Here is a 27,077-nt window from a genome sequence, read left to right as displayed (position 1 = left end):
AGGCTGTCACAGAGCAAGTAAGTGGCAGCTGTGCTGCTTGCTCTCCTGAGTGGCCTGGTCACCTGTTCCTGTGGACTTTCCACAGCATGGGGCTGGGAGTGCACTTACTGCAATTGAAGCTGAATATGGCTGGGAGCCAGCCACGGCTGAAATGGGTAGTGCTTTCGGTTTTGTAAAAACTTTCCTTAACTAATTGGAGCAAAGCATCTAGGGCTGGTTCAAACCACTCCCAGGTGTGTGTGATAGAGGAGCATTCAAATCATCTCGCCCTGTGTTAATTGGGAACAAGTGTTGCCTCTGATTACCAAATGCCAGATGGTTTGGAAAAGTTCGTTTTTGAAGTCTTCAAAGAGTTGTCACCTTAGATTGCAATCATTTGTCAGCATTTTATAGCACTAGGTAGTAACCTAGTGTTGCAAATGTGCTTGTCCTTCCTTTCTTTTCCTTGTATTTTGTTTGTTTGTAATTTCTTAGCTCTAGTGTTTCTTCTGCTGAGGTTGGGAGAAAGTGGCCACATTCCCAGGGATCTTTCTTGCTTTACCTACTGGAACACTGTTGGGTGTGTATTGTAATCTGGCCTAGATTGTTACTAGATTTCCTTTAACAGCTTTATGCTTGCTTGGACTGTGGGTCCTGCCTTACTGGTTTCTTCTCTGTTTTTACATTTTCCAGTCCACTTGCCTTAGGTAGCTGTCAGTTTTCTAGCATTTACTGTTAGCATTTACCTAGAGCTCAATTCAGGGCTCGGCAATGGTGTTTTTCCAATGGGGTTTGGGTGGGCTTTTCCCAGTGTACCTTTTCTCTCAGTAACTGCTCCTTTTCTCCTTGCTCCTCTCTGATGATACTAAATGAAGCTCTTGAGAGGAGCTCAGAGTTTTCTTTGCCATTCTTTGTAAAATGAAAGATCAGAGTTTGAGTGAGCTCCATTTTAATTTTGCTGTGGGTTAGTATTGACTGCCTGGGATTTGGGCATGAAATATAGTCAGATAAAGGGTTTTCTTTTACTCTAGCAGGACAGCTGTCCTTCCTTCTGGATACCACACTCTTGTGAGCATTTTACATGATCTGCCATGGTATGCAGTACTGCTGAAGGGCCCTGGTGTGGAAGATTTTTGGAACAGAGGGCTCTTGTTTGGAGGTTGGGACCTTGATTTTTTCTGGATCATTACCTGGGACTCGTGAACATATGCTCTCTGAGCCTCAAAGATCTTTGTAAATTGAACTCCAGTGAGAAACAAGTGTTTCTGAATTCTGGGTGCGAGATCGTTTCCTCACTCTCTCCCATGGGCATCAATGTCTCCTGTCCTCCTTCCTGCAGTGAGGCCATTGCGGGCAGCTCCAGGTGAGGCTGGTGATGCTGCGGTGCTTCCGAGCCTTCCACGAGAAGGGCAGGAGGAGGTGCTGGGCCGTCTGGAGTTTGTACTGACCAGCCTGCTGGCGCTGCGTGGGGAGGTGGAGGAGCTGAGGCGCAGCCTGCAGGGGCTTGCTGGGCAGATTGTGGGCGAGGTCCGGTAAGTAATGCAGCCTCCTTTTCTGCCTTGTCCCCCGCTCCCCAGCTTTTCCCTGTCCCTACAGCTTTTCAGCCTTTGCTGTCCGCCCGTCTCAGGACGAAGCCAGTTTTATAGCTTCTCACCTAATTGGCAGGGAAGCCATGTGCTTGATTCCTTGCCTTGCACAAGTTCTTGCTGCTTTTGGGCCCTCATGGCCTGTTGTAGCAGCTGAAATGCTTTGTTCTGACTAACCTGGTCTGCCGTGCAGGCTGGGGCCAGTGAGCTGCCCTGCTTGCTCTCCTGAGGGTAGAGACCCAGGATTTTCTCTGCTTTTAGCTCTTTAATGAGCAGCAGTAGTAAGAGGCTCCCTCATGGTGAGGGGAAAGGCAGGCTGGATGGGGCCCAATGGCACCTTCTAGAAACGAGCCTGCTTTTCAGATCCCACCTGGAAGAGAACCAGAAAGTGGCCCGGCGGCGAAGGTTCACATTTGCCCGGGAGAGGAGTGACTCCACCGGCTCCAGCTCTGTCTACTTCACGGCCACCTCGGGAGCCACGTTCACAGATGCTGAGAGCGAAGGCGGGTGAGTCTTCTCTCCTGGAGACAGCTGTAGCTTCAGCCAGGTTACGTTTTGTAAAAGTAATGTTTATAATGGAAAATTCACACCAAGCTGCTGTAAATAATTTTTGGAACAAGGTAAGGGTATAAATAAATGAAATACAGAACAGTTGAAATAAGAAAAACCATCCACCAAAAACAAAAACACCACTTCGTACCTAAAAAAGAAAAACCATCCACCTTATGTCATCCAGACAAGTTGAAATGTTAACAGTGGTTAGTGCTTGCATCTGTTATTTTCCTCCGAGTAGGTTTGTTTTTTATGTAGTTATTATATCTTTTACTTTCGTTTTCCTGTAACATTGGTTGGGCGTTTCCCTGTGTTACCACAAGGACTTTGTAAGCTTTGTCTTAAGACTGTTTCCTTCACTGAGTGGCTGGGCCAGGTCTACAGAGCTCTGTAAGCACTAAGCATTCTCCCTCCCTCAGGAAGTTCTCTTCCCATGGGAGAGGCCTGCTCATGCATCTTGGCCATCTTCACAGGTGGGCGGTGACTCACCTGAGTAATTGGTGGCCCAGCAGGTCTGACCATAGGCCTTACTGTGTGTGAGACAGGGCCGCAGGCAGGAGTCTGGTGGACAACCCCCAAACTTGGGCAGGCAAAGGGCTTTTTGATTTTAAACCACTAATGCCATTTTGAAACTTTGGTCCCAAGGACGGAGTCTGAATGAATATCTTTGTTGGGGTGCCCGATGCTGTAGGTGGCAGCATCTGCCCTTCTCTGCTGTGAGGTCCAGTCATCCAGGTGGCCTATGTGAGGTCTAGAGGCTGGTCTCTCCTTGGTGGCCTCTGATGACCTTTCTTCCTCCTCAAGGAAGAGCCTGGTGAAGTGAACAGTCAAGCCTTCTGTCAGGTCAGAATGACTGGTTTAGCTAAAAACATGCACACAGAAACTAAAAGCTAAAACCAGCCATTCAGGATGATCTTCGCAGCCTGTCCCTCTTCAGCTGAAAACACTTTATAGTATTAACTACTGTTTATCCTTCCTCTGTAACAGACACTGTACAATGCACTTCAGAGGTATTTCCTCATTTAATCCTCACAAGGTTCCTGTGAAGTAGGTGATGTTCTTTGCCCTGTTTCTCAGACAGAGACTTGAGGCTTAGCGAGGTTTGATGCATGCTTTCCCAGGGTTATACAGCTCCTAAGCACAGGCTCAGCCAGGCTCATCTGCCTTCTGAGGCATGGCTTGGTCGTCAGGGCACAGAAGGGCCTTCACAAGAAGACATGTCGCCTGCAGTCCCGGGCAGGTCTTCCCATTGATTAAGAGCTGCCTCAGGGGCTTCCCTGGTGGCACAGTGGTTAAGAATCCGCCTGCCAATGCAGGGGACACAGGTTCAATCCCTGTTCTGGGAAGATCCCACATGCCACGGAGCAACTAAGCCCGTGCGCCACAACTACTGAGACTGCGCTCTAGAGCCTGTGAGCCATAACTACTGAAGCCCGCGTACCTAGAGCCCATGCTCCACAGCGAGAGAAGCCACTGTAATGAGAAGCCTGTGCACCGCAACAAAGAGTAGCCCCTGCTCGCCGCAACTAGAGAAAGCCCACACACAGCAACGAAGACCCAATGCAGCCAAAAATAAATTAATTAAATAAAAAAAAAAAAGCTGCCACGGCTCACTGCCCAGGGAAGACCTCTCCAGAGCAGTACGGTCTGTTCAGTACATCTTCTTCAGAAGTTTCAGCCTTGTTTTCTTGTTTGAACCATTATATTCTCCTGCCTCCTTATCTGGTTTTCTAAGAAAATTAAGAGTAGTATTTCTCTCTTTTTCTACGTCACTGCCATTGGGCATCTGTGCTGAATTTAACTATTGCTCAGGTGCCTCTTGAAATAAGTGAGGTCTTGGTAAAAAGCTTTGGTCCTCCATTCATGACTGCTGTTGCCTGGGTTGTCTGATCCCTATTATCTGTATTCTCAAGGGCTCAAAGAAGTAGCCCTTTTCTATTCAATTTACCTAGTACCTCTGGGCTGAAACATGCTTCCAGAGGGCTGTGTTAGAGGGGGCAAAAATGAAATTAAAATTTGACACATCTGGGAACTTCCCTGGTGGTGCAGTGGTTAAGAATCTGCCTGCCAACATAGGGGATATGGGTTTGAGCCCTGGTCCAAGAAGATCCCACATGCCGTGGAGCAACTAAGCCTGTGTGCCACAGCTACTGAGCCTGCACTCTAGAGCCCGCAAGCCACAACTACCGAGCCTGTGTGCCACAACTACTGAAGCCCGTGTGCCTAGAGCCCATGCTCCACAATAAGAGAAGCCACCACAGTGAAAACCTGCGCATCACAACGAAGAGTAGCCCCCGCTCGCCGCAACTAGGAAAAGCCCCCGTGCATCAACTAAGACCCAACACAGCCATAAATAAATATATTAGTTAATTAAAAAAAATAAAAATGGACACGTCTGGATTGAAAAGAAAGGACAAAATAGTTGATAGTGGGCCCTGAGACTTAAGGAGCATCTCTATGCAACCCAAGGAAGCCGATCACTTGCCATTTGAACTTTATAACTGTAGAACAGAAGGAGAGGTCACAGCTCTGCCCAAGACCAGGATACTAGAACTCAAACCCCTTAGTGATGATCTTTAGTAATTGTACAAACTTCTGGGGGTAGTGAGAGCCAGAGTGATTAACCAGGGAAGCGTGCAGGTGCTTCACAGCTTGGGATGCTCACTGGGGCTCCCAAGGCCATAAAGGGCAGGACTGGGCTGCCAGCCACCTGTAGTGGTGTGAGAGGAAGGGTGTCTTTTCTTAATTACAGCTCTAGCAGGCTCAGCCCCATGATCGACCCTAAGGCATGTGGAAGCCGATGGTCGTGCATGGTTCAAGACTCTGGTTTAGCTGGCTGCTATCTGGGGTAGTGGCCACGGTGAATCATTCATTTTGCCATGGTTATGGTCCAGGGGGAATTCTGGGAGGAGACCAGAATTCTGTAATGACTGGTCTGGAATGACTTTAAACATGTGGGCCCTGGGGAAGGAGAGCTTTTTTGAGGGATGAAAGAATAAGATGATTTGATGGGCTACTCTACTCCACTGAAAGCTGTGTTCCCTCTTTCTTCCAAATAAATAGCAACTTTGAGCTCCCAGAGGATCAACTGAATGTGGTAGAGTCAGAATCACTGGGTGGGTCCGTGAGCTTGTCCTCAGAGCATTGTTCCAAACACAGCTTTAGTTCCCTCCCTGTCAAAACCTAACTTGCCCTACAGCTCCTCTGGCAAGCCTTCCCAGGCATCCCAGCCAAGAGCAACTGCCTGCAACCTCATTGCCACTCCTTCTTGGGCCTTTATCACCTCGTTCTGCTAGGTCTTATCTTCCCCCACCACTGAGAGTCTCTCAGGGTCAGGGCCCAGGCCTGGTTGTCTTTGAATGCCTCAGCTCAGCACCTCTAATGGGGCTTAGGAGTTGAAAGAAAGAAAAGTAATTGCCAGGAGGGGGTGCGTCTATAACCGAGTTCTTGATCACTGACCTGGGGGCTCTCCTCAAGGAGTAGAGGTGGCCTCCTTGCTTCAAGGGAGCCTTGGGTCCTCGCCCTGCTGTGGGAACAGTGTGTCCTCCTGAGTGCACAGGTCCAAAGGGCCTTTTCAAAGGTCTCTGCAGGCTTTGACTCATCTCAAAAGCTGCCGGGCATGTTAAACAAAAGGGCCACCCCTTTTTCTCTGGTGGATTTCTCCAGAGGCTGGGTTGGTGGTCCAAGAAATGTGAGAGAATGCTGTGAATGTCGAGACAGCAGCCCTTGAGCTCTGGCACGTGAAAACTATCTTTTGGAAGAGATGGGGCTGGAAGCCCATGGAAGTCCAGGTGGCCGGTGTCTGTATTCACTCAACAAGTGTTTGCCAGCCTGCTGCATGTAAGGCAGCAGGGTTGCAGATTAGTGAGGCAGAGCTCCTTGAAGTGGGGCTGAGGTGCAATAAAAGGTCTCCTCACCACGCCGGCCTCGCTAGAGCTTCCCTGTCTCACAGGGCTCTACCAGCTCTCACTCTGGGTGGCAGCAAGGCCCCTCCTGACCTCTCCTTTTCCTTGTCCAAGTGAGCTTCCTGGCCATTAGGACCCAGCAGGATCACAGCATTGCAGGACCTTCCTCTTAGCCTAGCTCCCTGGAGAGACTATGCTGATGCCTGTGCTCCAGCAGGGATGAGAGCAGGGGTCCCCCCACCCCGGGAGATTCCTGATCTGCCAAGGTAGCCTTCAGCTGATCAGGGAACGGGGTCTCCTTTTTGCACTGGGAGATGTTGAGACTCAAGCTCGCACCCCCCAAAAAATCCATTTACTCATTTTACCTTTGGGCCTGGCTGGGCTGAGTAGGGGCACTGGTAGATGCTGATTTGACTTTCTCGTTTGGGGCAGGTTATTGTCTAAGCCTAGGAATTGGTAGCGAGTTTCTCTAGGCTGTCTCTGTGGTCTTGCTCATCATCACCCAGGTTGGTTGTGAAATCTGATACCACTTTTCCTTGTCCCTTTAATTTCTAAAGTTTTTACTGCAAATTGCTAGAGGGGAGAGATACTTGGATAACCTCTTAAAAAGCAAGGTTAGGAAGGTTACAGGTTACCTACAAGTACCTCAAAAGTTCCTGTAATAGATGTAACTGGAGCCCCTTTGTTAAATGAGTCTGAAAGCTCCTCTATAAAGAAACAGCATGGGGCTTCCCTGGTGGCGCAGTGGTTGAGTCCGCCTGCCGATGCAGGGGACACGGGTTCGTGTCCCGGTCCGGGAGGATCCCACATGCTGCGGAGCGGCTGGGCCCGTGAGCCACGGCCGCTGAGCCTGCGCGTCCGGAGCCTGTGCTCCGCAATGGGAGAGGCCACAACAGTGAGAGGCCCGCGTACCACACACACACAAAAAAGAAACAGCATGCGTGGATTGGGCATCAAGTCTGGTTTCTCACCTGCTGCCTTCTGGAGCCGGCCCCCTCGTCATCTCTGGCTTTCTGGATGAGGAAGACAGCACTTCGGCCCACAGCATTCAGCCCCTGACCTTAGGCTGTCTTGTATTGACTTTATTCGTACATGTCTCTCCTTCAGGTCTGATCGCTCCAGTCATAGGGGTCCTACCCCTTTCATTTCAGGACAGAGAAAGGCTTATCCTTAAGTGACTCAAAGATCTTCCTTGTGCCTTGGAACCTTCTGGCTTTGATGGAATTTGCTTCTCCTTCACTCAGTCTGGAGGGCTCTTTGGTATCTGGTTGTGACCCCTGGAAGCCTTATCTTCTGCTCTACTCAGTTTTTGTCTGATTCATTTGGCAATTAGGGAACACACCATAATCAGCTGCTGGTGGAGGCCAAGATCCAAGAGAAACTTGGCTTCCTCTTCAGTGGCTGCATCAGGGTTGGGCTCCCTAGGAGACATCTGGCTCATAGTGGCCCCATAGACACCTTCCCAAGGGATTGTTCACATCTTTCTACTTTCCTGCTTCCAGCTGCAAAAGGGCCCCTCCCCAGCCCTGGCAACTTCCCAGGGTTTTCAAGGGCTACTCCTGTTGTGGTTTAGGTTTGGTTGCTGACTTGGGACAGAGGTATACACTGAATTGAGAAAGAAAATGTGGGTATCTGTGGCCGCCCATGGCCGCAGAGACTGGTACCCACCCATGTTGGTTCTGGCAGGTGCATTTGGCTGATAAAGCAAAAATGATTGACAGACCCTTAGCCTGGTGAGCCATCTAGCTCAGGAGATCAGCTCCACCTACATCTTAAGGTTTTTTTTTTTAACATCTTTATTGGGGTATAATTGCTTTACAATGGTGTGTTAGTTTCTGCTTTATAACAAAGTGAATCAGTTATACATATGTTCCCATATCTCTTCCCTCTTGCGTCTCCCTCCCTCCCACCCCTCCAGGTAGTCACAAGGCACTGAACTGATCTCCCTGTGCTATGCGGCTGCTTCCCACTAGCTATCTACCTTACGTTTGGTAGTGTATATATGTCATTTCTCTCTCTCGCTTTGTCACAGCTCACCCTTCCCCCTCCCCATATCCTGAAGTCCGTTCTCTAGTAGGTCTGTGGCTTTATTCCTGTCTTACCCCTAGGTTCTTCATGACATTTTTTTTCTCTTAAATTCCATATATATGTGTTAGCATACGGTATTTGTCTTTCTCTTTTTGACTTACTTCACTCTGTATGACAGACTCTAGGTCTATCCATCTCATTACAAATAGCTCAATTTCATTTCTTTTTATGGCTGAGTAATATTCCATTGTATATATGTGCCACGTCTTCTTTATCCATTCATCCGAAGATGGGCACTTAGGTTGTTTCCATCTCCGGGCTATTGTAATAGAGCTGCAATGAACATTTTGGTACATGACTCTTTTTGAATTACGGTTTTCTCAGGGTATATGCCCAGTAATGGGATTGCTGGGTCATATGGTAGTTCTATTTGTAGTTTTTTAAAGACCCTCCATACTGTTCTCCATAGTGGCTGTACCAATTCACATTCCCACCAGCAGTGCAAGAGTGTCCCCTTTTCTCCACACCCTCTCCAGCATTTATTGTTTCTAGATTTTTTGATGATGGCCATTATGACTGGTGTGAGATGATATCTCATTGTAGTTTTGATTTGCATTTCTCTAATGATTAATGATGTTGAGCATTCTTTCATGTGTTTGTTGGCATTCTGTATATCTTCTTTGGAGAAATGTCTATTTAGGTCTTCTGCCCATTTTTGGATTGGGTAGTTTGTTTTTTTGTTATTGAGCTGCATGAGCTGCTTGTAAATTTTGGAAATTAATCCTTTGTCAGTTGCTTCATGTGCAATATTTTCTCCCATCCTGAGAGTTGTCTTTTGGTCTTGTTTATGGTTTCCTTTGCTGTGCAAAAGCTTTGAAGTTTCATTAGGTCCCATTTGTTTTTGTTTTTTTTTTAACATCTTTATTGGGGTATAATTGCTTTACAATAGTGTGTTAGCTTCTGATTTATAACAAAGTGAATCAGCTATACATATACATGTGCTCCCATGTGTCTTCCCTCTTGCGTCTCCCTCCCTCCCACTCTCCCCCTCCCACCCCTCCAGGCTGTCCCAAAGCCCCGAGCTAATATCCCTGTGCCTTGCGGCTGCTTCCCCCTAGCTATCTACTTTACTACGTTTGTTAGTGTGTATATATCCATGACTCTCTCTTGCCCTGTCAAAACTCACCCTTCCCCCTCCCCATATCCTCAAGTCCGTTCTCCAGTAGGTCTGCGCCTCTATTCCTGTCTTATCCCTAGGTTCTTCATGACATTTTTTCCCCTTAAATTCCATATATATGTGTTAGCATACGGTATTTGTCTTTGTTTTTCTGACTTACTTCACTCTGTATGACAGACTCTAGGTCTATCCATCTCATTACAAATAACTCAATTTCATTTCTTTTTAAGGCTGAGTAATATTCCATTGTGTATATGTGCCACATCTTCTTTATCCATTTGTCCGATGATGGGCGCTTAGGTTCTTTCCATCTCCGGGCTATTGTAAATAGAGCTGCAATGAACATTTTGGTACATGACTCTTTTTGAATTTTGGTTTTCTCAGGGTATATGCCCAGTAGTGGGATTGCTGGGTCATATGGTAATTCTATTTGTAGTTTTTTAAGGAACCTCCATACTGTTCTCCATAGTGGCTGAACCAATTCACATTCCCACCAGCAGTGCAAGAGTGTCCCCCCTTTTCTCCACACCCTCTCCAGCATTTATTGTTTCTAGATTTTTTGATGATGGCCATTCTGACTGGTGTGAGATGATATCTCATTGTAGTTTTGATTTGCATTTCTCTAATGATTAATGATGTTGAGCATTCTTTCATGTGTTTGTTGGCATTCTGTATATCTTCTTTGGAGAAATGTCTATTTAGGTCTTCCGCCCATTTTTGGATGGGGTTGTTTGTTTTTTTGTTATTGAGCTGCATGAGCTGCTTGTAAATTTTGGAGATTAATCCTTTGTCAGTTGCTTCATTTGCAAATGTTTTATCCCATTCTGAGGGTTGTCTTTTGGTCTTGATTATGGTTTCCTTTGCTGTGCAAAAGCTTTGAAGTTTCATTAGGTCCCATTTGTTTATTTTTGTTTTTATTTCCATTACTCTAGGAGGTGGGTCAGAAAGGATCTTGCTGTGATTTATGTCATAGAGTGTTCTTCCTATGTTTTCCTCTAAGAGTTTGATAGTTTCTGGCCTTACATTTAGGTCTTTAATCCATTTTGAGCTTATTTTTGTGTATGGTGTTAGGGAGTGATCTAATCTCATACTTTTACATGTACCTGTCCAGTTTTCCCAGCACCATTTATTGAAGAGGCTGTCCTTTCTCCACTGTACATTCCTGCCTCCTTTATCAAAGATAAGGTGTCCATATGTGCGTGGGTTTATCTCTGGGCTTTCTATCCTGTTCCACTGATCTATCTTTCTGTTTTTGTGCCAGTACCATACTGTCTTGATTACTGTTGCTTTGTAGTATAGTCTGAAGTCAGGGAGCCTGATTCCTCCAGCTCCTTTTTTCGTTCTCAAGATTGCGTTGGCTATTCGGGGTCTTTTGTGCTTCCATACAAATTGCGAAATGTTTTGTTCTAGTTCTGTGAAAAATGCCAGTGGTAGTTTGATAGGGATTGCATTGAATCTGTAGATTGCTTTGGGTAGTAGAGTCATTTTCACAATGTTGATTCTTCCCATCCAAGAACATGGTATATCTCTCCATCTATTTGTATCATCTTTAATTTCTTTCATCAGTGTCTTATAATTTTCTGCATACAGGTCGTTCGTATCCTTAGGTAGGTTTATTCCTAGATATTTTATTCTTTTTGTTGCAATGGTAAATGGGAGTGTTTTCTTGATTTCACTTTCAGATTTTTCATCATTAGTATATAGGAATGCCAGAGATTTCTGTGCATTAATTTTGTATCCTGCTACTTTACCAAATTCATTGATTAGCTCTGGTAGTTTTCTGGTAGCATCTTTAGGATTCTCTATGTATAGTATCATGTCATCTGCAAACAGTGACAGCTTTACTTCTTCTTTTCCGATTTGGATTCCTTTTATTTCCTTTTCTTCTCTGATTGCTGTGGCTAAAACTTCCAAAACTATGTTGAATAAGAGCGGTGAGAGTGGGCCACCTTGTCTTGTTCCTGATCTTAGTGGAAATGCTTTCAGTTTTTCACCATTGAGGATGATGTTGGCTGTGGGTTTGTCATATATGGCCTTTATTATGTTGAGGAAAGTTCCCACTATGCCTACTTTCTGCAGGGTTTTTATCATAAATGGGTGTTGAATTTTGTCAAAAGCTTTCTCTGCATCTATTGAGATGATCATATGGTTTTTCTCCTTCAATTTGTTATTATGGTTTATCACATTGATTGATTTGCATATATTGAAGAATCCTTGCATTCCTGGAATAAACCCTACTTGATCATGGTGTATGATCCGTTTAATGTGCTGTTGGATTCTGTTTGCTAGTATTTTGTTGAGGATTTTTGCATCTGTGTTCATCAGGGATATTGGCCTGTAGTTTTCTTTCTTTGTGACATCCTTGTCTGGTTTTGGTATCAAGGTGATGGTGGCCTCGTAGAATGAATTTGGGAGTGTTCTTCCCTCTGCTATATTTTGGAAGAGTTTGAGAAGGATAGGTGTTAGCTCTTCTCTAAATGTTTGATAGAATTTGCCTGTGAAGCCATCTGGTCCTGGGCTTTTGTTTGTTGGAAGATTTTTAATCACAGTTTCAATTTCAGTGCTTGTGATTGGTCTGTTCATATTTTCTGTTTCTTCCTGATTCAGTCTTGGCAGGTTGTGCATTTCTAAGAATTTGTCCATTTCTTCCAGGTTGTCCATTTTATTGGCATAGGTTGTCCATTTTATGGGCATGATCTTTTGTATTTCTGCAGTGTCAGTTGTTACTTCTTTTTCATTTCTAATTCTATTGATTTGAGTCTTCTCCCTTTTTTTCTTGATGAGTCTGGCTAATGGTTTATCAATTTTGTTTATCCTCTCAAAGAACGAGCTTTTAGTTTTATTGATCTTTGCTATCGTTTCCTTCATTTCTTTTTCATTTATTTCTGATCTGATTTTTATGATTTCTTTCCTTCTGCTAACTTTGGGGTTTTTTTGTTCTTCTTTCTCTAATTGCTTTAGGTGCAAGGTTAGGTTTTTTATTCGAGGTGTTTCCTGTTTCTTAAGGTGGGCTTGTATTGCTATAAACTTCCCCCTTAGAACTGCTTTTGCTGCATCCCATAGGTTTTGGGTCGTCGTGTCTCCGTTGTCATTTGTTTCTAGGTATTTTTTGATTTCCTCTTTGATTTCTTCAGTGATCACTTCGTTACTAAGTAGTGTATTGTTTAGCCTCCATGTGTTTGTATTTTTTACAGATCTTCCTGTAATTGATATCTAGTCTCATAGCGTTGTGGTCAGAAAAGATACTTGATACAAATTCAGTTTTCTTAAATTTACCAAGACTTGATTTGTGACCCAAGATATGATCTATCCTGGAGAATGTTCCATGAGCACTTGAGAAAAATATGTATTCTGTTGTTTTTGGATGGAGTGTCCTATAAATATCAGTTAAGTCCATCTTGTTTAATGTATCATTTAAAGCTTGTGTTTCCTTATTTATTTTCATTTTGGATGATCTGTCCATTGGTGAAAGTGGAGTGTTAAAGTCCCCTACTATGAATGTGTTACTGTCGATTTCCCCTCTTATCGCTGTTAGTATTTGCCTTATATATTGAGGTGCTCCTATGTTGGGTGCATAAATATTTACAATTGTTATATCTTCTTCTTGGATCTATCCCTTGATCATTATGTAGTGTCCTTCTTTGTCTCTTGTAATAGTCTTTATTTTGAAGTCTGTTTTGTCTGATATGAGAATTGCTACTCCAGTAGCAATTCTCCAATTTCTTTTGGTTTCCATTTGCATGGAATATCTTTTTCCATCCCCTTACTTTCAGTCTGTATGTGTCTCTAGGTCTGAAGTGGGTCTCTTGTAGACAGCATATATATGGGTCTTGTTCTTGTATCCATTCAGCCAATCTGTGTCTTTTCGTGGGAGCATTTAGTCCATTTACATTTAAGGTAATTATCGATATGTATGTTCCTATTCCCATTTTCTAAATTGTTTTGGGTTCGTTATTGTAGGTCTTTTCTTTCTCTTGTGTTTCTTGCCTAGAGAAGTTCCTTTAGCATTTGTTGTAAAGCTGGTTTGGTGTTGCTGAACTCTCTCAGCTTTTGCTTGTCTGTAAAGGTTTTAATTTCTCCATCAAATCTGAATGAGATCCTTACTGGGTAGAGTAATCTTGGTTGCAGGTTTTTCTCCTTCATCACTTTAAATATGTCCTGCCACTCCCTTCTGGCTTGCAGAGTTTCTGCTGAAAGATCAGCTGTTAACCTTATGGAGATTCCCTTATGTGTTATTTGTTGTTTTTCCCTTGCTGCTTTTAATATGCTTTCTTTGTATTTAATTTTTGACAGTTTGATTAATATGTGTCTTGGTGTATTTCTCCTTGGATTTATCCTGTATGAGACTCTCTGTGCTTCCTGGACTTGATTAACTATTTCCTTTCCCATGTTAGGGAAGTTTTCAACTATAATCTCTTCTAATATTTTTCAGTCCCTTTCTTTTTCTCTTCTTCTTCTGGAACCCCTATAATTCGAATGTTGGTGCGTTTAATGTTGTCCCAGAGGTCTCTGAGACTGTCCTCAGTTCTTTTCATTCTTTTTTCTTTATTCTGCTCTGCAGTAGTTATTTCCACTATTTTATCTTCCAGGTCACTTATCTGTTCTTCTGCCTCAGTTATTCTGCTATTGATCCCATCTAGAGTACTTTTTTTTTTTTTTTTATTGGGGTATAATTGCTTTACAATGGTGTGTTAGTTTCTGATTTATAACAAAGTGAATCAGCTATACATATACATGTGCTCCCATGTGTCTTCCCTCTTGCGTCTCCTTCCCTTCCACTCTCCCCCTCCCACCCCTCCAGGCTGTCCCAAAGCCCCGAGCTAATATCCCTGTGCCTTGCGGCTGCTTCCCCCTAGCTATCTACTTTACTACGTTTGTTAGTGTGTATATGTCCATGACTCTCTCTTGCCCTGTCAAAACTCACCCTTCCCCCTCCCCATATCCTCAAGTCCGTTCTCCAGTAGGTCTGCGCCTCTATTCCTGTCTTATCCCTTGGTTCTTCATGACATTTTTTCCCCTTAAATTCCATATATATGTGTTAGCATACGGTATTTGTCTTTGTCTTTCTGACTTACTTCACTCTGTATGACAGACTCTAGGTCTATCCATCTCATTACAAATAACTCAATTTCATTTCTTTTTAAGGCTGAGTAATATTCCATTGTGTATATGTGCCACATCTTCTTTATCCATTTGTCCGATGATGGGCGCTTAGGTTCTTTCCATCTCCGGGCTATTGTAAATAGAGCTGCAATGAACATTTTGGTACATGACTCTTTTTGAATTTTGGTTTTCTCAGGGTATATGCCCAGTAGTGGGATTGCTGGGTTATATGGTAATTCTATTTGTAGTTTTTTAAGGAACCTCCATACTGTTCTCCATAGTGGCTGAACCAATTCACATTCCCACCAGCAGTGCAAGAGTGTCCCCTTTTCTCCACACCCTCTCCAGCATTTATTGTTTCTAGATTTTTTGATGATGGCCATTCTGACTGGTGTGAGATGATATCTCATTGTAGTTTTGATTTGCATTTCTCTAATGATTAATGATGTTGAGCATTCTTTCATGTGTTTGTTGGCATTCTGTATATCTTCTTTGGAGAAATGTCTGTTTAGGTCTTCTGCCCATTTTTGGATTGGGTTGTTTGTTTTTTTGTTATTGAGCTGCATGAGCTGCTTGTAAATTTTGGAGATTAATCCTTTGTCAGTTGCTTCATTTGCAAATGTTTTATCCCATTCTGAGGGTTGTCTTTTGGTCTTGATTATGGTTTCCTTTGCTGTGCAAAAGCTTTGAAGTTTCATTAGGTCCCATTTGTTTATTTTTGTTTTTATTTCCATTACTCTAGGAGGTGGGTCAGAAAGGATCTTGCTGTGATTTATGTCATAGAGTGTTCTTCCTATGTTTTCCTCTAAGAGTTTGATAGTTTCTGGCCTTACATTTAGGTCTTTAATCCATTTTGAGCTTATTTTTGTGTATGGTGTTAGGGAGTGATCTAATCTCATACTTTTACATGTACCTGTCCAGTTTTCCCAGCACCATTTATTGAAGAGGCTGTCCTTTCTCCACTGTACATTCCTGCCTCCTTTATCAAAGATAAGGTGTCCATATGTGCGTGGGTTTATCTCTGGGCTTTCTATCCTGTTCCACTGATCTATCTTTCTGTTTTTGTGCCAGTACCATACTGTCTTGATTACTGTTGCTTTGTAGTATAGTCTGAAGTCAGGGAGCCTGATTCCTCCAGCTCCTTTTTTCGTTCTCAAGATTGCGTTGGCTATTCGGGGTCTTTTGTGCTTCCATACAAATTGCGAAATGTTTTGTTCTAGTTCTGTGAAAAATGCCAGTGGTAGTTTGATAGGGATTGCATTGAATCTGTAGATTGCTTTGGGTAGTAGAGTCATTTTCACAATGTTGATTCTTCCCATCCAAGAACATGGTATATCTCTCCATCTATTTGTATCATCTTTAATTTCTTTCATCAGTGTCTTATAATTTTCTGCATACAGGTCGTTCGTATCCTTAGGTAGGTTTATTCCTAGATATTTTATTCTTTTTGTTGCAATGGTAAATGGGAGTGTTTTCTTGATTTCACTTTCAGATTTTTCATCATTAGTATATAGGAATGCCAGAGATTTCTGTGCATTAATTTTGTATCCTGCTACTTTACCAAATTCATTGATTAGCTCTGGTAGTTTTCTGGTAGCATCTTTAGGATTCTCTATGTATAGTATCATGTCATCTGCAAACAGTGACAGCTTTACTTCTTCTTTTCCGATTTGGATTCCTTTTATTTCCTTTTCTTCTCTGATTGCTGTGGCTAAAACTTCCAAAACTATGTTGAATAAGAGCGGTGAGAGTGGGCCACCTTGTCTTGTTCCTGATCTTAGTGGAAATGCTTTCAGTTTTTCACCATTGAGGATGATGTTGGCTGTGGGTTTGTCATATATGGCCTTTATTATGTTGAGGAAAGTTCCCACTATGCCTACTTTCTGCAGGTTTTTTATCATAAATGGGTGTTGAATTTTGTCAAAAGCTTTCTCTGCATCTATTGAGATGATCATATGGTTTTTCTCCTTCAATTTGTTATTATGGTTTATCACATTGATTGATTTGCATATATTGAAGAATCCTTGCATTCCTGGAATAAACCCTACTTGATCATGGTGTATGATCCGTTTAATGTGCTGTTGGATTCTGTTTGCTAGTATTTTGTTGAGGATTTTTGCATCTGTGTTCATCAGGGATATTGGCCTGTAGTTTTCTTTCTTTGTGACATCCTTGTCTGGTTTTGGTATCAAGGTGATGGTGGCCTCGTAGAATGAATTTGGGAGTGTTCTTCCCTCTGCTATATTTTGGAAGAGTTTGAGAAGGATAGGTGTTAGCTCTTCTCTAAATGTTTGATAGAATTTGCCTGTGAAGCCATCTGGTCCTGGGCTTTTGTTTGTTGGAAGATTTTTAATCACAGTTTCAATTTCAGTGCTTGTGATTGGTCTGTTCATATTTTCTGTTTCTTCCTGATTCAGTCTTGGCAGGTTGTGCATTTCTAAGAATTTGTCCATTTCTTCCAGGTTGTCCATTTTATTGGCATAGGTTGTCCATTTTATGGGCATGATCTTTTGTATTTCTGCAGTGTCAGTTGTTACTTCTTTTTCATTTCTAATTCTATTGATTTGAGTCTTCTCCCTTTTTTTCTTGATGAGTCTGGCTAATGGTTTATCAATTTTGTTTATCCTCTCAAAGAACGAGCTTTTAGTTTTATTGATCTTTGCTATCGTTTCCTTCATTTCTTTTTCATTTATTTCTGATCTGATTTTTATGATTTCTTTCCTTCTGCTAACTTTGGGGTTTTTTTGTTCTTCTTTCTCTAATTGCTTTAGGTGCAAGGTTAGGTTTTTTATTCGAGGTGTTTCCTGTTTCTTAAGGTGGGCTTGTATTGCTATAAACTTCCCCCTTAGAACTGCTTTTGCTGCATCCCATAGGTTTTGGGTCGTCGTGTCTCCGTTGTCATTTGTTTCTAGGTATTTTTTGATTTCCTCTTTGATTTCTTCAGTGATCACTTCGTTACTAAGTAGTGTATTGTTTAGCCTCCATGTGTTTGTATTTTTTACAGATCTTCCTGTAATTGATATCTAGTCTCATAGCGTTGTGGTCAGAAAAGATACTTGATACAAATTCAGTTTTCTTAAATTTACCAAGACTTGATTTGTGACCCAAGATATGATCTATCCTGGAGAATGTTCCATGAGCACTTGAGAAAAATATGTATTCTGTTGTTTTTGGATGGAGTGTCCTATAAATATCAGTTAAGTCCATCTTGTTTAATGTATCATTTAAAGCTTGTGTTTCCTTATTTATTTTCATTTTGGATGATCTGTCCATTGGTGAAAGTGGAGTGTTAAAGTCCCCTACTATGAATGTGTTACTGTCGATTTCCCCTCTTATCGCTGTTAGTATTTGCCTTATATATTGAGGTGCTCCTATGTTGGGTGCATAAATATTTACAATTGTTATATCTTCTTCTTGGATCTATCCCTTGATCATTATGTAGTGTCCTTCTTTGTCTCTTGTAATAGTCTTTATTTTGAAGTCTGTTTTGTCTGATATGAGAATTGCTACTCCAGTAGCAATTCTCCAATTTCTTTTGGTTTCCATTTGCATGGAATATCTTTTTCCATCCCCTTACTTTCAGTCTGTATGTGTCTCTAGGTCTGAAGTGGGTCTCTTGTAGACAGCATATATATGGGTCTTGTTCTTGTATCCATTCAGCCAATCTGTGTCTTTTCGTGGGAGCATTTAGTCCATTTACATTTAAGGTAATTATCGATATGTATGTTCCTATTCCCATTTTCTAAATTGTTTTGGGTTCGTTATTGTAGGTCTTTTCTTTCTCTTGTGTTTCTTGCCTAGAGAAGTTCCTTTAGCATTTGTTGTAAAGCTGGTTTGGTGTTGCTGAACTCTCTCAGCTTTTGCTTGTCTGTAAAGGTTTTAATTTCTCCATCAAATCTGAATGAGATCCTTACTGGGTAGAGTAATCTTGGTTGCAGGTTTTTCTCCTTCATCACTTTAAATATGTCCTGCCACTCCCTTCTGGCTTGCAGAGTTTCTGCTGAAAGATCAGCTGTTAACCTTATGGAGATTCCCTTATGTGTTATTTGTTGTTTTTCCCTTGCTGCTTTTAATATGCTTTCTTTGTATTTAATTTTTGACAGTTTGATTAATATGTGTCTTGGTGTATTTCTCCTTGGATTTATCCTGTATGAGACTCTCTGTGCTTCCTGGACTTGATTAACTATTTCCTTTCCCATGTTAGGGAAGTTTTCAACTATAATCTCTTCTAATATTTTTCAGTCCCTTTCTTTTTCTCTTCTTCTTCTGGAACCCCTATAATTCGAATGTTGGTGCGTTTAATGTTGTCCCAGAGGTCTCTGAGACTGTCCTCAGTTCTTTTCATTCTTTTTTCTTTATTCTGCTCTGCAGTAGTTATTTCCACTATTTTATCTTCCAGGTCACTTATCTGTTCTTCTGCCTCAGTTATTCTGCTATTGATCCCATCTAGAGTACTTTTTTTTTTTTTATTATTGGGGTATAATTGCTTTACAATGGTGTGTTAGTTTCTGATTTATAACAAAGTGAATCAGCTATACATATACATGTGCTCCCATGTGTCTTCCCTCTTGCGTCTCCCTCCCTTCCACTCTCCCCCTCCCACCCCTCCAGGCTGTCCCAAAGCCCCGAGCTAATATCCCTGTGCCTTGCGGCTGCTTCCCCCTAGCTATCTACTTTACTACGTTTGTTAGTGTGTATATGTCCATGACTCTCTCTTGCCCTGTCAAAACTCACCCTTCCCCCTCCCCATATCCTCAAGTCCGTTCTCCAGTAGGTCTGCGCCTCTATTCCTGTCTTATCCCTTGGTTCTTCATGACATTTTTTCCCCTTAAATTCCATATATATGTGTTAGCATACGGTATTTGTCTTTGTCTTTCTGACTTACTTCACTCTGTATGACAGACTCTAGGTCTATCCATCTCATTACAAATAACTCAATTTCATTTCTTTTTAAGGCTGAGTAATATTCCATTGTGTATATGTGCCACATCTTCTTTATCCATTTGTCCGATGATGGGCGCTTAGGTTCTTTCCATCTCCGGGCTATTGTAAATAGAGCTGCAATGAACATTTTGGTACATGACTCTTTTTGAATTTTGGTTTTCTCAGGGTATATGCCCAGTAGTGGGATTGCTGGGTTATATGGTAATTCTATTTGTAGTTTTTTAAGGAACCTCCATACTGTTCTCCATAGTGGCTGAACCAATTCACATTCCCACCAGCAGTGCAAGAGTGTCCCCTTTTCTCCACACCCTCTCCAGCATTTATTGTTTCTAGATTTTTTGATGATGGCCATTCTGACTGGTGTGAGATGATATCTCATTGTAGTTTTGATTTGCATTTCTCTAATGATTAATGATGTTGAGCATTCTTTCATGTGTTTGTTGGCATTCTGTATATCTTCTTTGGAGAAATGTCTGTTTAGGTCTTCTGCCCATTTTTGGATTGGGTTGTTTGTTTTTTTGTTATTGAGCTGCATGAGCTGCTTGTAAATTTTGGAGATTAATCCTTTGTCAGTTGCTTCATTTGCAAATGTTTTATCCCATTCTGAGGGTTGTCTTTTGGTCTTGATTATGGTTTCCTTTGCTGTGCAAAAGCTTTGAAGTTTCATTAGGTCCCATTTGTTTATTTTTGTTTTTATTTCCATTACTCTAGGAGGTGGGTCAGAAAGGATCTTGCTGTGATTTATGTCATAGAGTGTTCTTCCTATGTTTTCCTCTAAGAGTTTGATAGTTTCTGGCCTTACATTTAGGTCTTTAATCCATTTTGAGCTTATTTTTGTGTATGGTGTTAGGGAGTGATCTAATCTCATACTTTTACATGTACCTGTCCAGTTTTCCCAGCACCATTTATTGAAGAGGCTGTCCTTTCTCCACTGTACATTCCTGCCTCCTTTATCAAAGATAAGGTGTCCATATGTGCGTGGGTTTATCTCTGGGCTTTCTATCCTGTTCCACTGATCTATCTTTCTGTTTTTGTGCCAGTACCATACTGTCTTGATTACTGTTGCTTTGTAGTATAGTCTGAAGTCAGGGAGCCTGATTCCTCCAGCTCCTTTTTTCGTTCTCAAGATTGCGTTGGCTATTCGGGGTCTTTTGTGCTTCCATACAAATTGCGAAATGTTTTGTTCTAGTTCTGTGAAAAATGCCAGTGGTAGTTTGATAGGGATTGCATTGAATCTGTAGATTGCTTTGGGTAGTAGAGTCATTTTCACAATGTTGATTCTTCCCATCCAAGAACATGGTATATCTCTCCATCTATTTGTATCATCTTTAATTTCTTTCATCAGTGTCTTATAATTTTCTGCATACAGGTCGTTCGTATCCTTAGGTAGGTTTATTCCTAGATATTTTATTCTTTTTGTTGCAATGGTAAATGGGAGTGTTTTCTTGATTTCACTTTCAGATTTTTCATCATTAGTATATAGGAATGCCAGAGATTTCTGTGCATTAATTTTGTATCCTGCTACTTTACCAAATTCATTGATTAGCTCTGGTAGTTTTCTGGTAGCATCTTTAGGATTCTCTATGTATAGTATCATGTCATCTGCAAACAGTGACAGCTTTACTTCTTCTTTTCCGATTTGGATTCCTTTTATTTCCTTTTCTTCTCTGATTGCTGTGGCTAAAACTTCCAAAACTATGTTGAATAAGAGTGGTGAGAGTGGGCCACCTTGTCTTGTTCCTGATCTTAGTGGAAATGCTTTCAGTTTTTCACCATTGAGGATGATGTTGGCTGTGGGTTTGTCATATATGGCCTTTATTATGTTGAGGAAAGTTCCCACTATGCCTACTTTCTGCAGGGTTTTTATCATAAATGGGTGTTGAATTTTGTCAAAAGCTTTCTCTGCATCTATTGAGATGATCATATGGTTTTTCTCCTTCAATTTGTTATTATGGTTTATCACATTGATTGATTTGCATATATTGAAGAATCCTTGCATTCCTGGAATAAACCCTACTTGATCATGGTGTATGATCCGTTTAATGTGCTGTTGGATTCTGTTTGCTAGTATTTTGTTGAGGATTTTTGCATCTGTGTTCATCAGGGATATTGGCCTGTAGTTTTCTTTCTTTGTGACATCCTTGTCTGGTTTTGGTATCAAGGTGATGGTGGCCTCGTAGAATGAATTTGGGAGTGTTCTTCCCTCTGCTATATTTTGGAAGAGTTTGAGAAGGATAGGTGTTAGCTCTTCTCTAAATGTTTGATAGAATTTGCCTGTGAAGCCATCTGGTCCTGGGCTTTTGTTTGTTGGAAGATTTTTAATCACAGTTTCAATTTCAGTGCTTGTGATTGGTCTGTTCATATTTTCTGTTTCTTCCTGATTCAGTCTTGGCAGGTTGTGCATTTCTAAGAATTTGTCCATTTCTTCCAGGTTGTCCATTTTATTGGCATAGGTTGTCCATTTTATGGGCATGATCTTTTGTATTTCTGCAGTGTCAGTTGTTACTTCTTTTTCATTTCTAATTCTATTGATTTGAGTCTTCTCCCTTTTTTTCTTGATGAGTCTGGCTAATGGTTTATCAATTTTGTTTATCCTCTCAAAGAACGAGCTTTTAGTTTTATTGATCTTTGCTATCGTTTCCTTCATTTCTTTTTCATTTATTTCTGATCTGATTTTTATGATTTCTTTCCTTCTGCTAACTTTGGGGTTTTTTTGTTCTTCTTTCTCTAATTGCTTTAGGTGCAAGGTTAGGTTTTTTATTCGAGGTGTTTCCTGTTTCTTAAGGTGGGCTTGTATTGCTATAAACTTCCCCCTTAGAACTGCTTTTGCTGCATCCCATAGGTTTTGGGTCGTCGTGTCTCCGTTGTCATTTGTTTCTAGGTATTTTTTGATTTCCTCTTTGATTTCTTCAGTGATCACTTCGTTACTAAGTAGTGTATTGTTTAGCCTCCATGTGTTTGTATTTTTTACAGATCTTCCTGTAATTGATATCTAGTCTCATAGCGTTGTGGTCAGAAAAGATACTTGATACAAATTCAGTTTTCTTAAATTTACCAAGACTTGATTTGTGACCCAAGATATGATCTATCCTGGAGAATGTTCCATGAGCACTTGAGAAAAATATGTATTCTGTTGTTTTTGGATGGAGTGTCCTATAAATATCAGTTAAGTCCATCTTGTTTAATGTATCATTTAAAGCTTGTGTTTCCTTATTTATTTTCATTTTGGATGATCTGTCCATTGGTGAAAGTGGAGTGTTAAAGTCCCCTACTATGAATGTGTTACTGTCGATTTCCCCTCTTATCGCTGTTAGTATTTGCCTTATATATTGAGGTGCTCCTATGTTGGGTGCATAAATATTTACAATTGTTATATCTTCTTCTTGGATCTATCCCTTGATCATTATGTAGTGTCCTTCTTTGTCTCTTGTAATAGTCTTTATTTTGAAGTCTGTTTTGTCTGATATGAGAATTGCTACTCCAGTAGCAATTCTCCAATTTCTTTTGGTTTCCATTTGCATGGAATATCTTTTTCCATCCCCTTACTTTCAGTCTGTATGTGTCTCTAGGTCTGAAGTGGGTCTCTTGTAGACAGCATATATATGGGTCTTGTTCTTGTATCCATTCAGCCAATCTGTGTCTTTTCGTGGGAGCATTTAGTCCATTTACATTTAAGGTAATTATCGATATGTATGTTCCTATTCCCATTTTCTAAATTGTTTTGGGTTCGTTATTGTAGGTCTTTTCTTTCTCTTGTGTTTCTTGCCTAGAGAAGTTCCTTTAGCATTTGTTGTAAAGCTGGTTTGGTGTTGCTGAACTCTCTCAGCTTTTGCTTGTCTGTAAAGGTTTTAATTTCTCCATCAAATCTGAATGAGATCCTTACTGGGTAGAGTAATCTTGGTTGCAGGTTTTTCTCCTTCATCACTTTAAATATGTCCTGCCACTCCCTTCTGGCTTGCAGAGTTTCTGCTGAAAGATCAGCTGTTAACCTTATGGAGATTCCCTTATGTGTTATTTGTTGTTTTTCCCTTGCTGCTTTTAATATGCTTTCTTTGTATTTAATTTTTGACAGTTTGATTAATATGTGTCTTGGTGTATTTCTCCTTGGATTTATCCTGTATGAGACTCTCTGTGCTTCCTGGACTTGATTAACTATTTCCTTTCCCATGTTAGGGAAGTTTTCAACTATAATCTCTTCTAATATTTTTCAGTCCCTTTCTTTTTCTCTTCTTCTTCTGGAACCCCTATAATTCGAATGTTGGTGCGTTTAATGTTGTCCCAGAGGTCTCTGAGACTGTCCTCAGTTCTTTTCATTCTTTTTTCTTTATTCTGCTCTGCAGTAGTTATTTCCACTATTTTATCTTCCAGGTCACTTATCTGTTCTTCTGCCTCAGTTATTCTGCTATTGATCCCATCTAGAGTACTTTTTTTTTTTTTTTTATTGGGGTATAATTGCTTTACAATGGTGTGTTAGTTTCTGATTTATAACAAAGTGAATCAGCTATACATATACATGTGCTCCCATGTGTCTTCCCTCTTGCGTCTCCCTCCCTTCCACTCTCCCCCTCCCACCCCTCCAGGCTGTCCCAAAGCCCCGAGCTAATATCCCTGTGCCTTGCGGCTGCTTCCCCCTAGCTATCTACTTTACTACGTTTGTTAGTGTGTATATGTCCATGACTCTCTCTTGCCCTGTCAAAACTCACCCTTCCCCCTCCCCATATCCTCAAGTCCGTTCTCCAGTAGGTCTGCGCCTCTATTCCTGTCTTATCCCTTGGTTCTTCATGACATTTTTTCCCCTTAAATTCCATATATATGTGTTAGCATACGGTATTTGTCTTTGTCTTTCTGACTTACTTCACTCTGTATGACAGACTCTAGGTCTATCCATCTCATTACAAATAACTCAATTTCATTTCTTTTTAAGGCTGAGTAATATTCCATTGTGTATATGTGCCACATCTTCTTTATCCATTTGTCCGATGATGGGCGCTTAGGTTCTTTCCATCTCCGGGCTATTGTAAATAGAGCTGCAATGAACATTTTGGTACATGACTCTTTTTGAATTTTGGTTTTCTCAGGGTATATGCCCAGTAGTGGGATTGCTGGGTTATATGGTAATTCTATTTGTAGTTTTTTAAGGAACCTCCATACTGTTCTCCATAGTGGCTGAACCAATTCACATTCCCACCAGCAGTGCAAGAGTGTCCCCTTTTCTCCACACCCTCTCCAGCATTTATTGTTTCTAGATTTTTTGATGATGGCCATTCTGACTGGTGTGAGATGATATCTCATTGTAGTTTTGATTTGCATTTCTCTAATGATTAATGATGTTGAGCATTCTTTCATGTGTTTGTTGGCATTCTGTATATCTTCTTTGGAGAAATGTCTGTTTAGGTCTTCTGCCCATTTTTGGATTGGGTTGTTTGTTTTTTTGTTATTGAGCTGCATGAGCTGCTTGTAAATTTTGGAGATTAATCCTTTGTCAGTTGCTTCATTTGCAAATGTTTTATCCCATTCTGAGGGTTGTCTTTTGGTCTTGATTATGGTTTCCTTTGCTGTGCAAAAGCTTTGAAGTTTCATTAGGTCCCATTTGTTTATTTTTGTTTTTATTTCCATTACTCTAGGAGGTGGGTCAGAAAGGATCTTGCTGTGATTTATGTCATAGAGTGTTCTTCCTATGTTTTCCTCTAAGAGTTTGATAGTTTCTGGCCTTACATTTAGGTCTTTAATCCATTTTGAGCTTATTTTTGTGTATGGTGTTAGGGAGTGATCTAATCTCATACTTTTACATGTACCTGTCCAGTTTTCCCAGCACCATTTATTGAAGAGGCTGTCCTTTCTCCACTGTACATTCCTGCCTCCTTTATCAAAGATAAGGTGTCCATATGTGCGTGGGTTTATCTCTGGGCTTTCTATCCTGTTCCACTGATCTATCTTTCTGTTTTTGTGCCAGTACCATACTGTCTTGATTACTGTTGCTTTGTAGTATAGTCTGAAGTCAGGGAGCCTGATTCCTCCAGCTCCTTTTTTCGTTCTCAAGATTGCTTTGGCTATTCGGGGTCTTTTGTGTTTCCATACAAATTGCGAAATGTTTTGTTCTAGTTCTGTGAAAAATGCCAGTGGTAGTTTGATAGGGATTGCATTGAATCTGTAGATTGCTTTGGGTAGTAGAGTCATTTTCACAATGTTGATTCTTCCCATCCAAGAACATGGTATATCTCTCCATCTATTTGTATCATCTTTAATTTCTTTCATCAGTGTCTTATAATTTTCTGCATACAGGTCTTTCGTATCCTTAGGTAGGTTTATTCCTAGATATTTTATTCTTTTTGTTGCAATGGTAAATGGGAGTGTTTTCTTGATTTCACTTTCAGATTTTTCATCATTAGTATATAGGAATGCCAGAGATTTCTGTGCATTAATTTTGTATCCTGCTACTTTACCAAATTCATTGATTAGCTCTGGTAGTTTTCTGGTAGCATCTTTAGGATTCTCTATGTATAGTATCATGTCATCTGCAAACAGTGACAGCTTTACTTCTTCTTTTCCGATTTGGATTCCTTTTATTTCCTTTTCTTCTCTGATTGCTGTGGCTAAAACTTCCAAAACTATGTTGAATAAGAGCGGTGAGAGTGGGCAACCTTGTCTTGTTCCTGATCTTAGTGGAAATGCTTTCAGTTTTTCACCATTGAGGATGATGTTTGCTGTGGGCTTGTCATATATGGCCTTTATTATGTTGAGGAAAGTTCCCACTATGCCTACTTTCTGGAGGGTTTTTATCATAAATGGGTGTTGAATTTTGTCGAAAGCTTTCTCTTCATCTAATGAGATGATCATATGGTTTTTCTCCTTCAATTTGTTAATATGGTTTATCACATTGATAGATTTGCGTATATTGAAGAATCCTTGCATTCCTGGAATAAACCCCACTTGATCATGGTGTATGATCCTTTTAATGTGCTGTTGGATTCTGTTTGCTAGTATTTTGTTGAGGATTTTTGCATCTGTGTTCATCAGTGATATTGGCCTGTAGTTTTCTTTCTTTGTGACATCCTTGTCTGGTTTTGGTATCAAGGTGATGGTGGCCTCGTAGAAGGAATTTGGGAGTGTTCCTCCCTCTGCTATATTTTGGAAGAGTTTGAGAAGGATAGGTGTTAGCTCTTCTCTAAATGTTTGATAGAATTCACCTGTGAAGCCATCTGGTCCTGGGCTTTTGTTTGTTGGAAGATTTTTAATCACAGTTTCAATTTCAGTGCTTGTGATTGGTCTGTTCATATTTTCTGTTTCTTCCTGATTCAGTCTTGGCAGGTTGTGCATTTCTAAGAATTTGTCCATTTCTTCCAGATTGTCCATTTTATTGGCATAGAGTTGCTTGTAGTAATCTCTCATGATTTTTTTTATTTCTGCAGTGTCAGTTGTTATTTCTCCTTTCTCATTTCTAATTCTATTGATTTGAGTCTTCTCCCTTTTTTTCTTGATGAGTCTGGCTAGTGGTTTATCTATTTTGTTTATCTTCTCAAAGAACCAGCTTTTAGTTTTATTGATCTTTGCTATCGTTTCCTTCATTTCTTTTTCATTTATTTCTGATCTGATTTTTATGATTTCTTTCCTTCTGCTAGCTTTGGGGCTTTTTTGTTCTTCTTTCTCTAATTGCTTGAGGTGCAAGGTTAGGTTGTTTATTCGAGATGTTTCCTGCTTCTTAAGGTGGGCTTGTATTGCTATAAACTTCCCCCTTAGAACTGCTTTTGCTGCATCCCATAGGTTTTGGGTCGTTGTGTCTCCATTGTCATTTGTTTCTAGGTA

At 40.9% G+C, this 27,077-nt stretch overlaps 1 protein-coding gene across 2 annotated transcripts in view; it reads left to right on the top strand.

The window, feature by feature from the left end:
• Positions 1 to 27,077, top strand: part of RMDN3 (regulator of microtubule dynamics 3) — a 39,802-nt gene that overhangs the window by 669 nt on the left and 12,056 nt on the right. For both annotated transcript variants that reach the window (XM_065872017.1, XM_065872016.1), the window contains exons 2-3: positions 1,319 to 1,511; positions 1,929 to 2,072. In XM_065872017.1, coding sequence (XP_065728089.1) covers positions 1,319 to 1,511; positions 1,929 to 2,072 — 337 coding nt within the window. The remainder of the gene's footprint in view (positions 1 to 1,318; positions 1,512 to 1,928; positions 2,073 to 27,077) is intronic.

This window comes from Phocoena phocoena, chromosome 2, assembly GCF_963924675.1.
Source record: "Phocoena phocoena chromosome 2, mPhoPho1.1, whole genome shotgun sequence".
In the NCBI taxonomy this organism is placed as follows: domain Eukaryota; kingdom Metazoa; phylum Chordata; class Mammalia; order Artiodactyla; family Phocoenidae; genus Phocoena; species Phocoena phocoena.
This window is presented reverse-complemented; position numbering and strand designations above follow the sequence as displayed.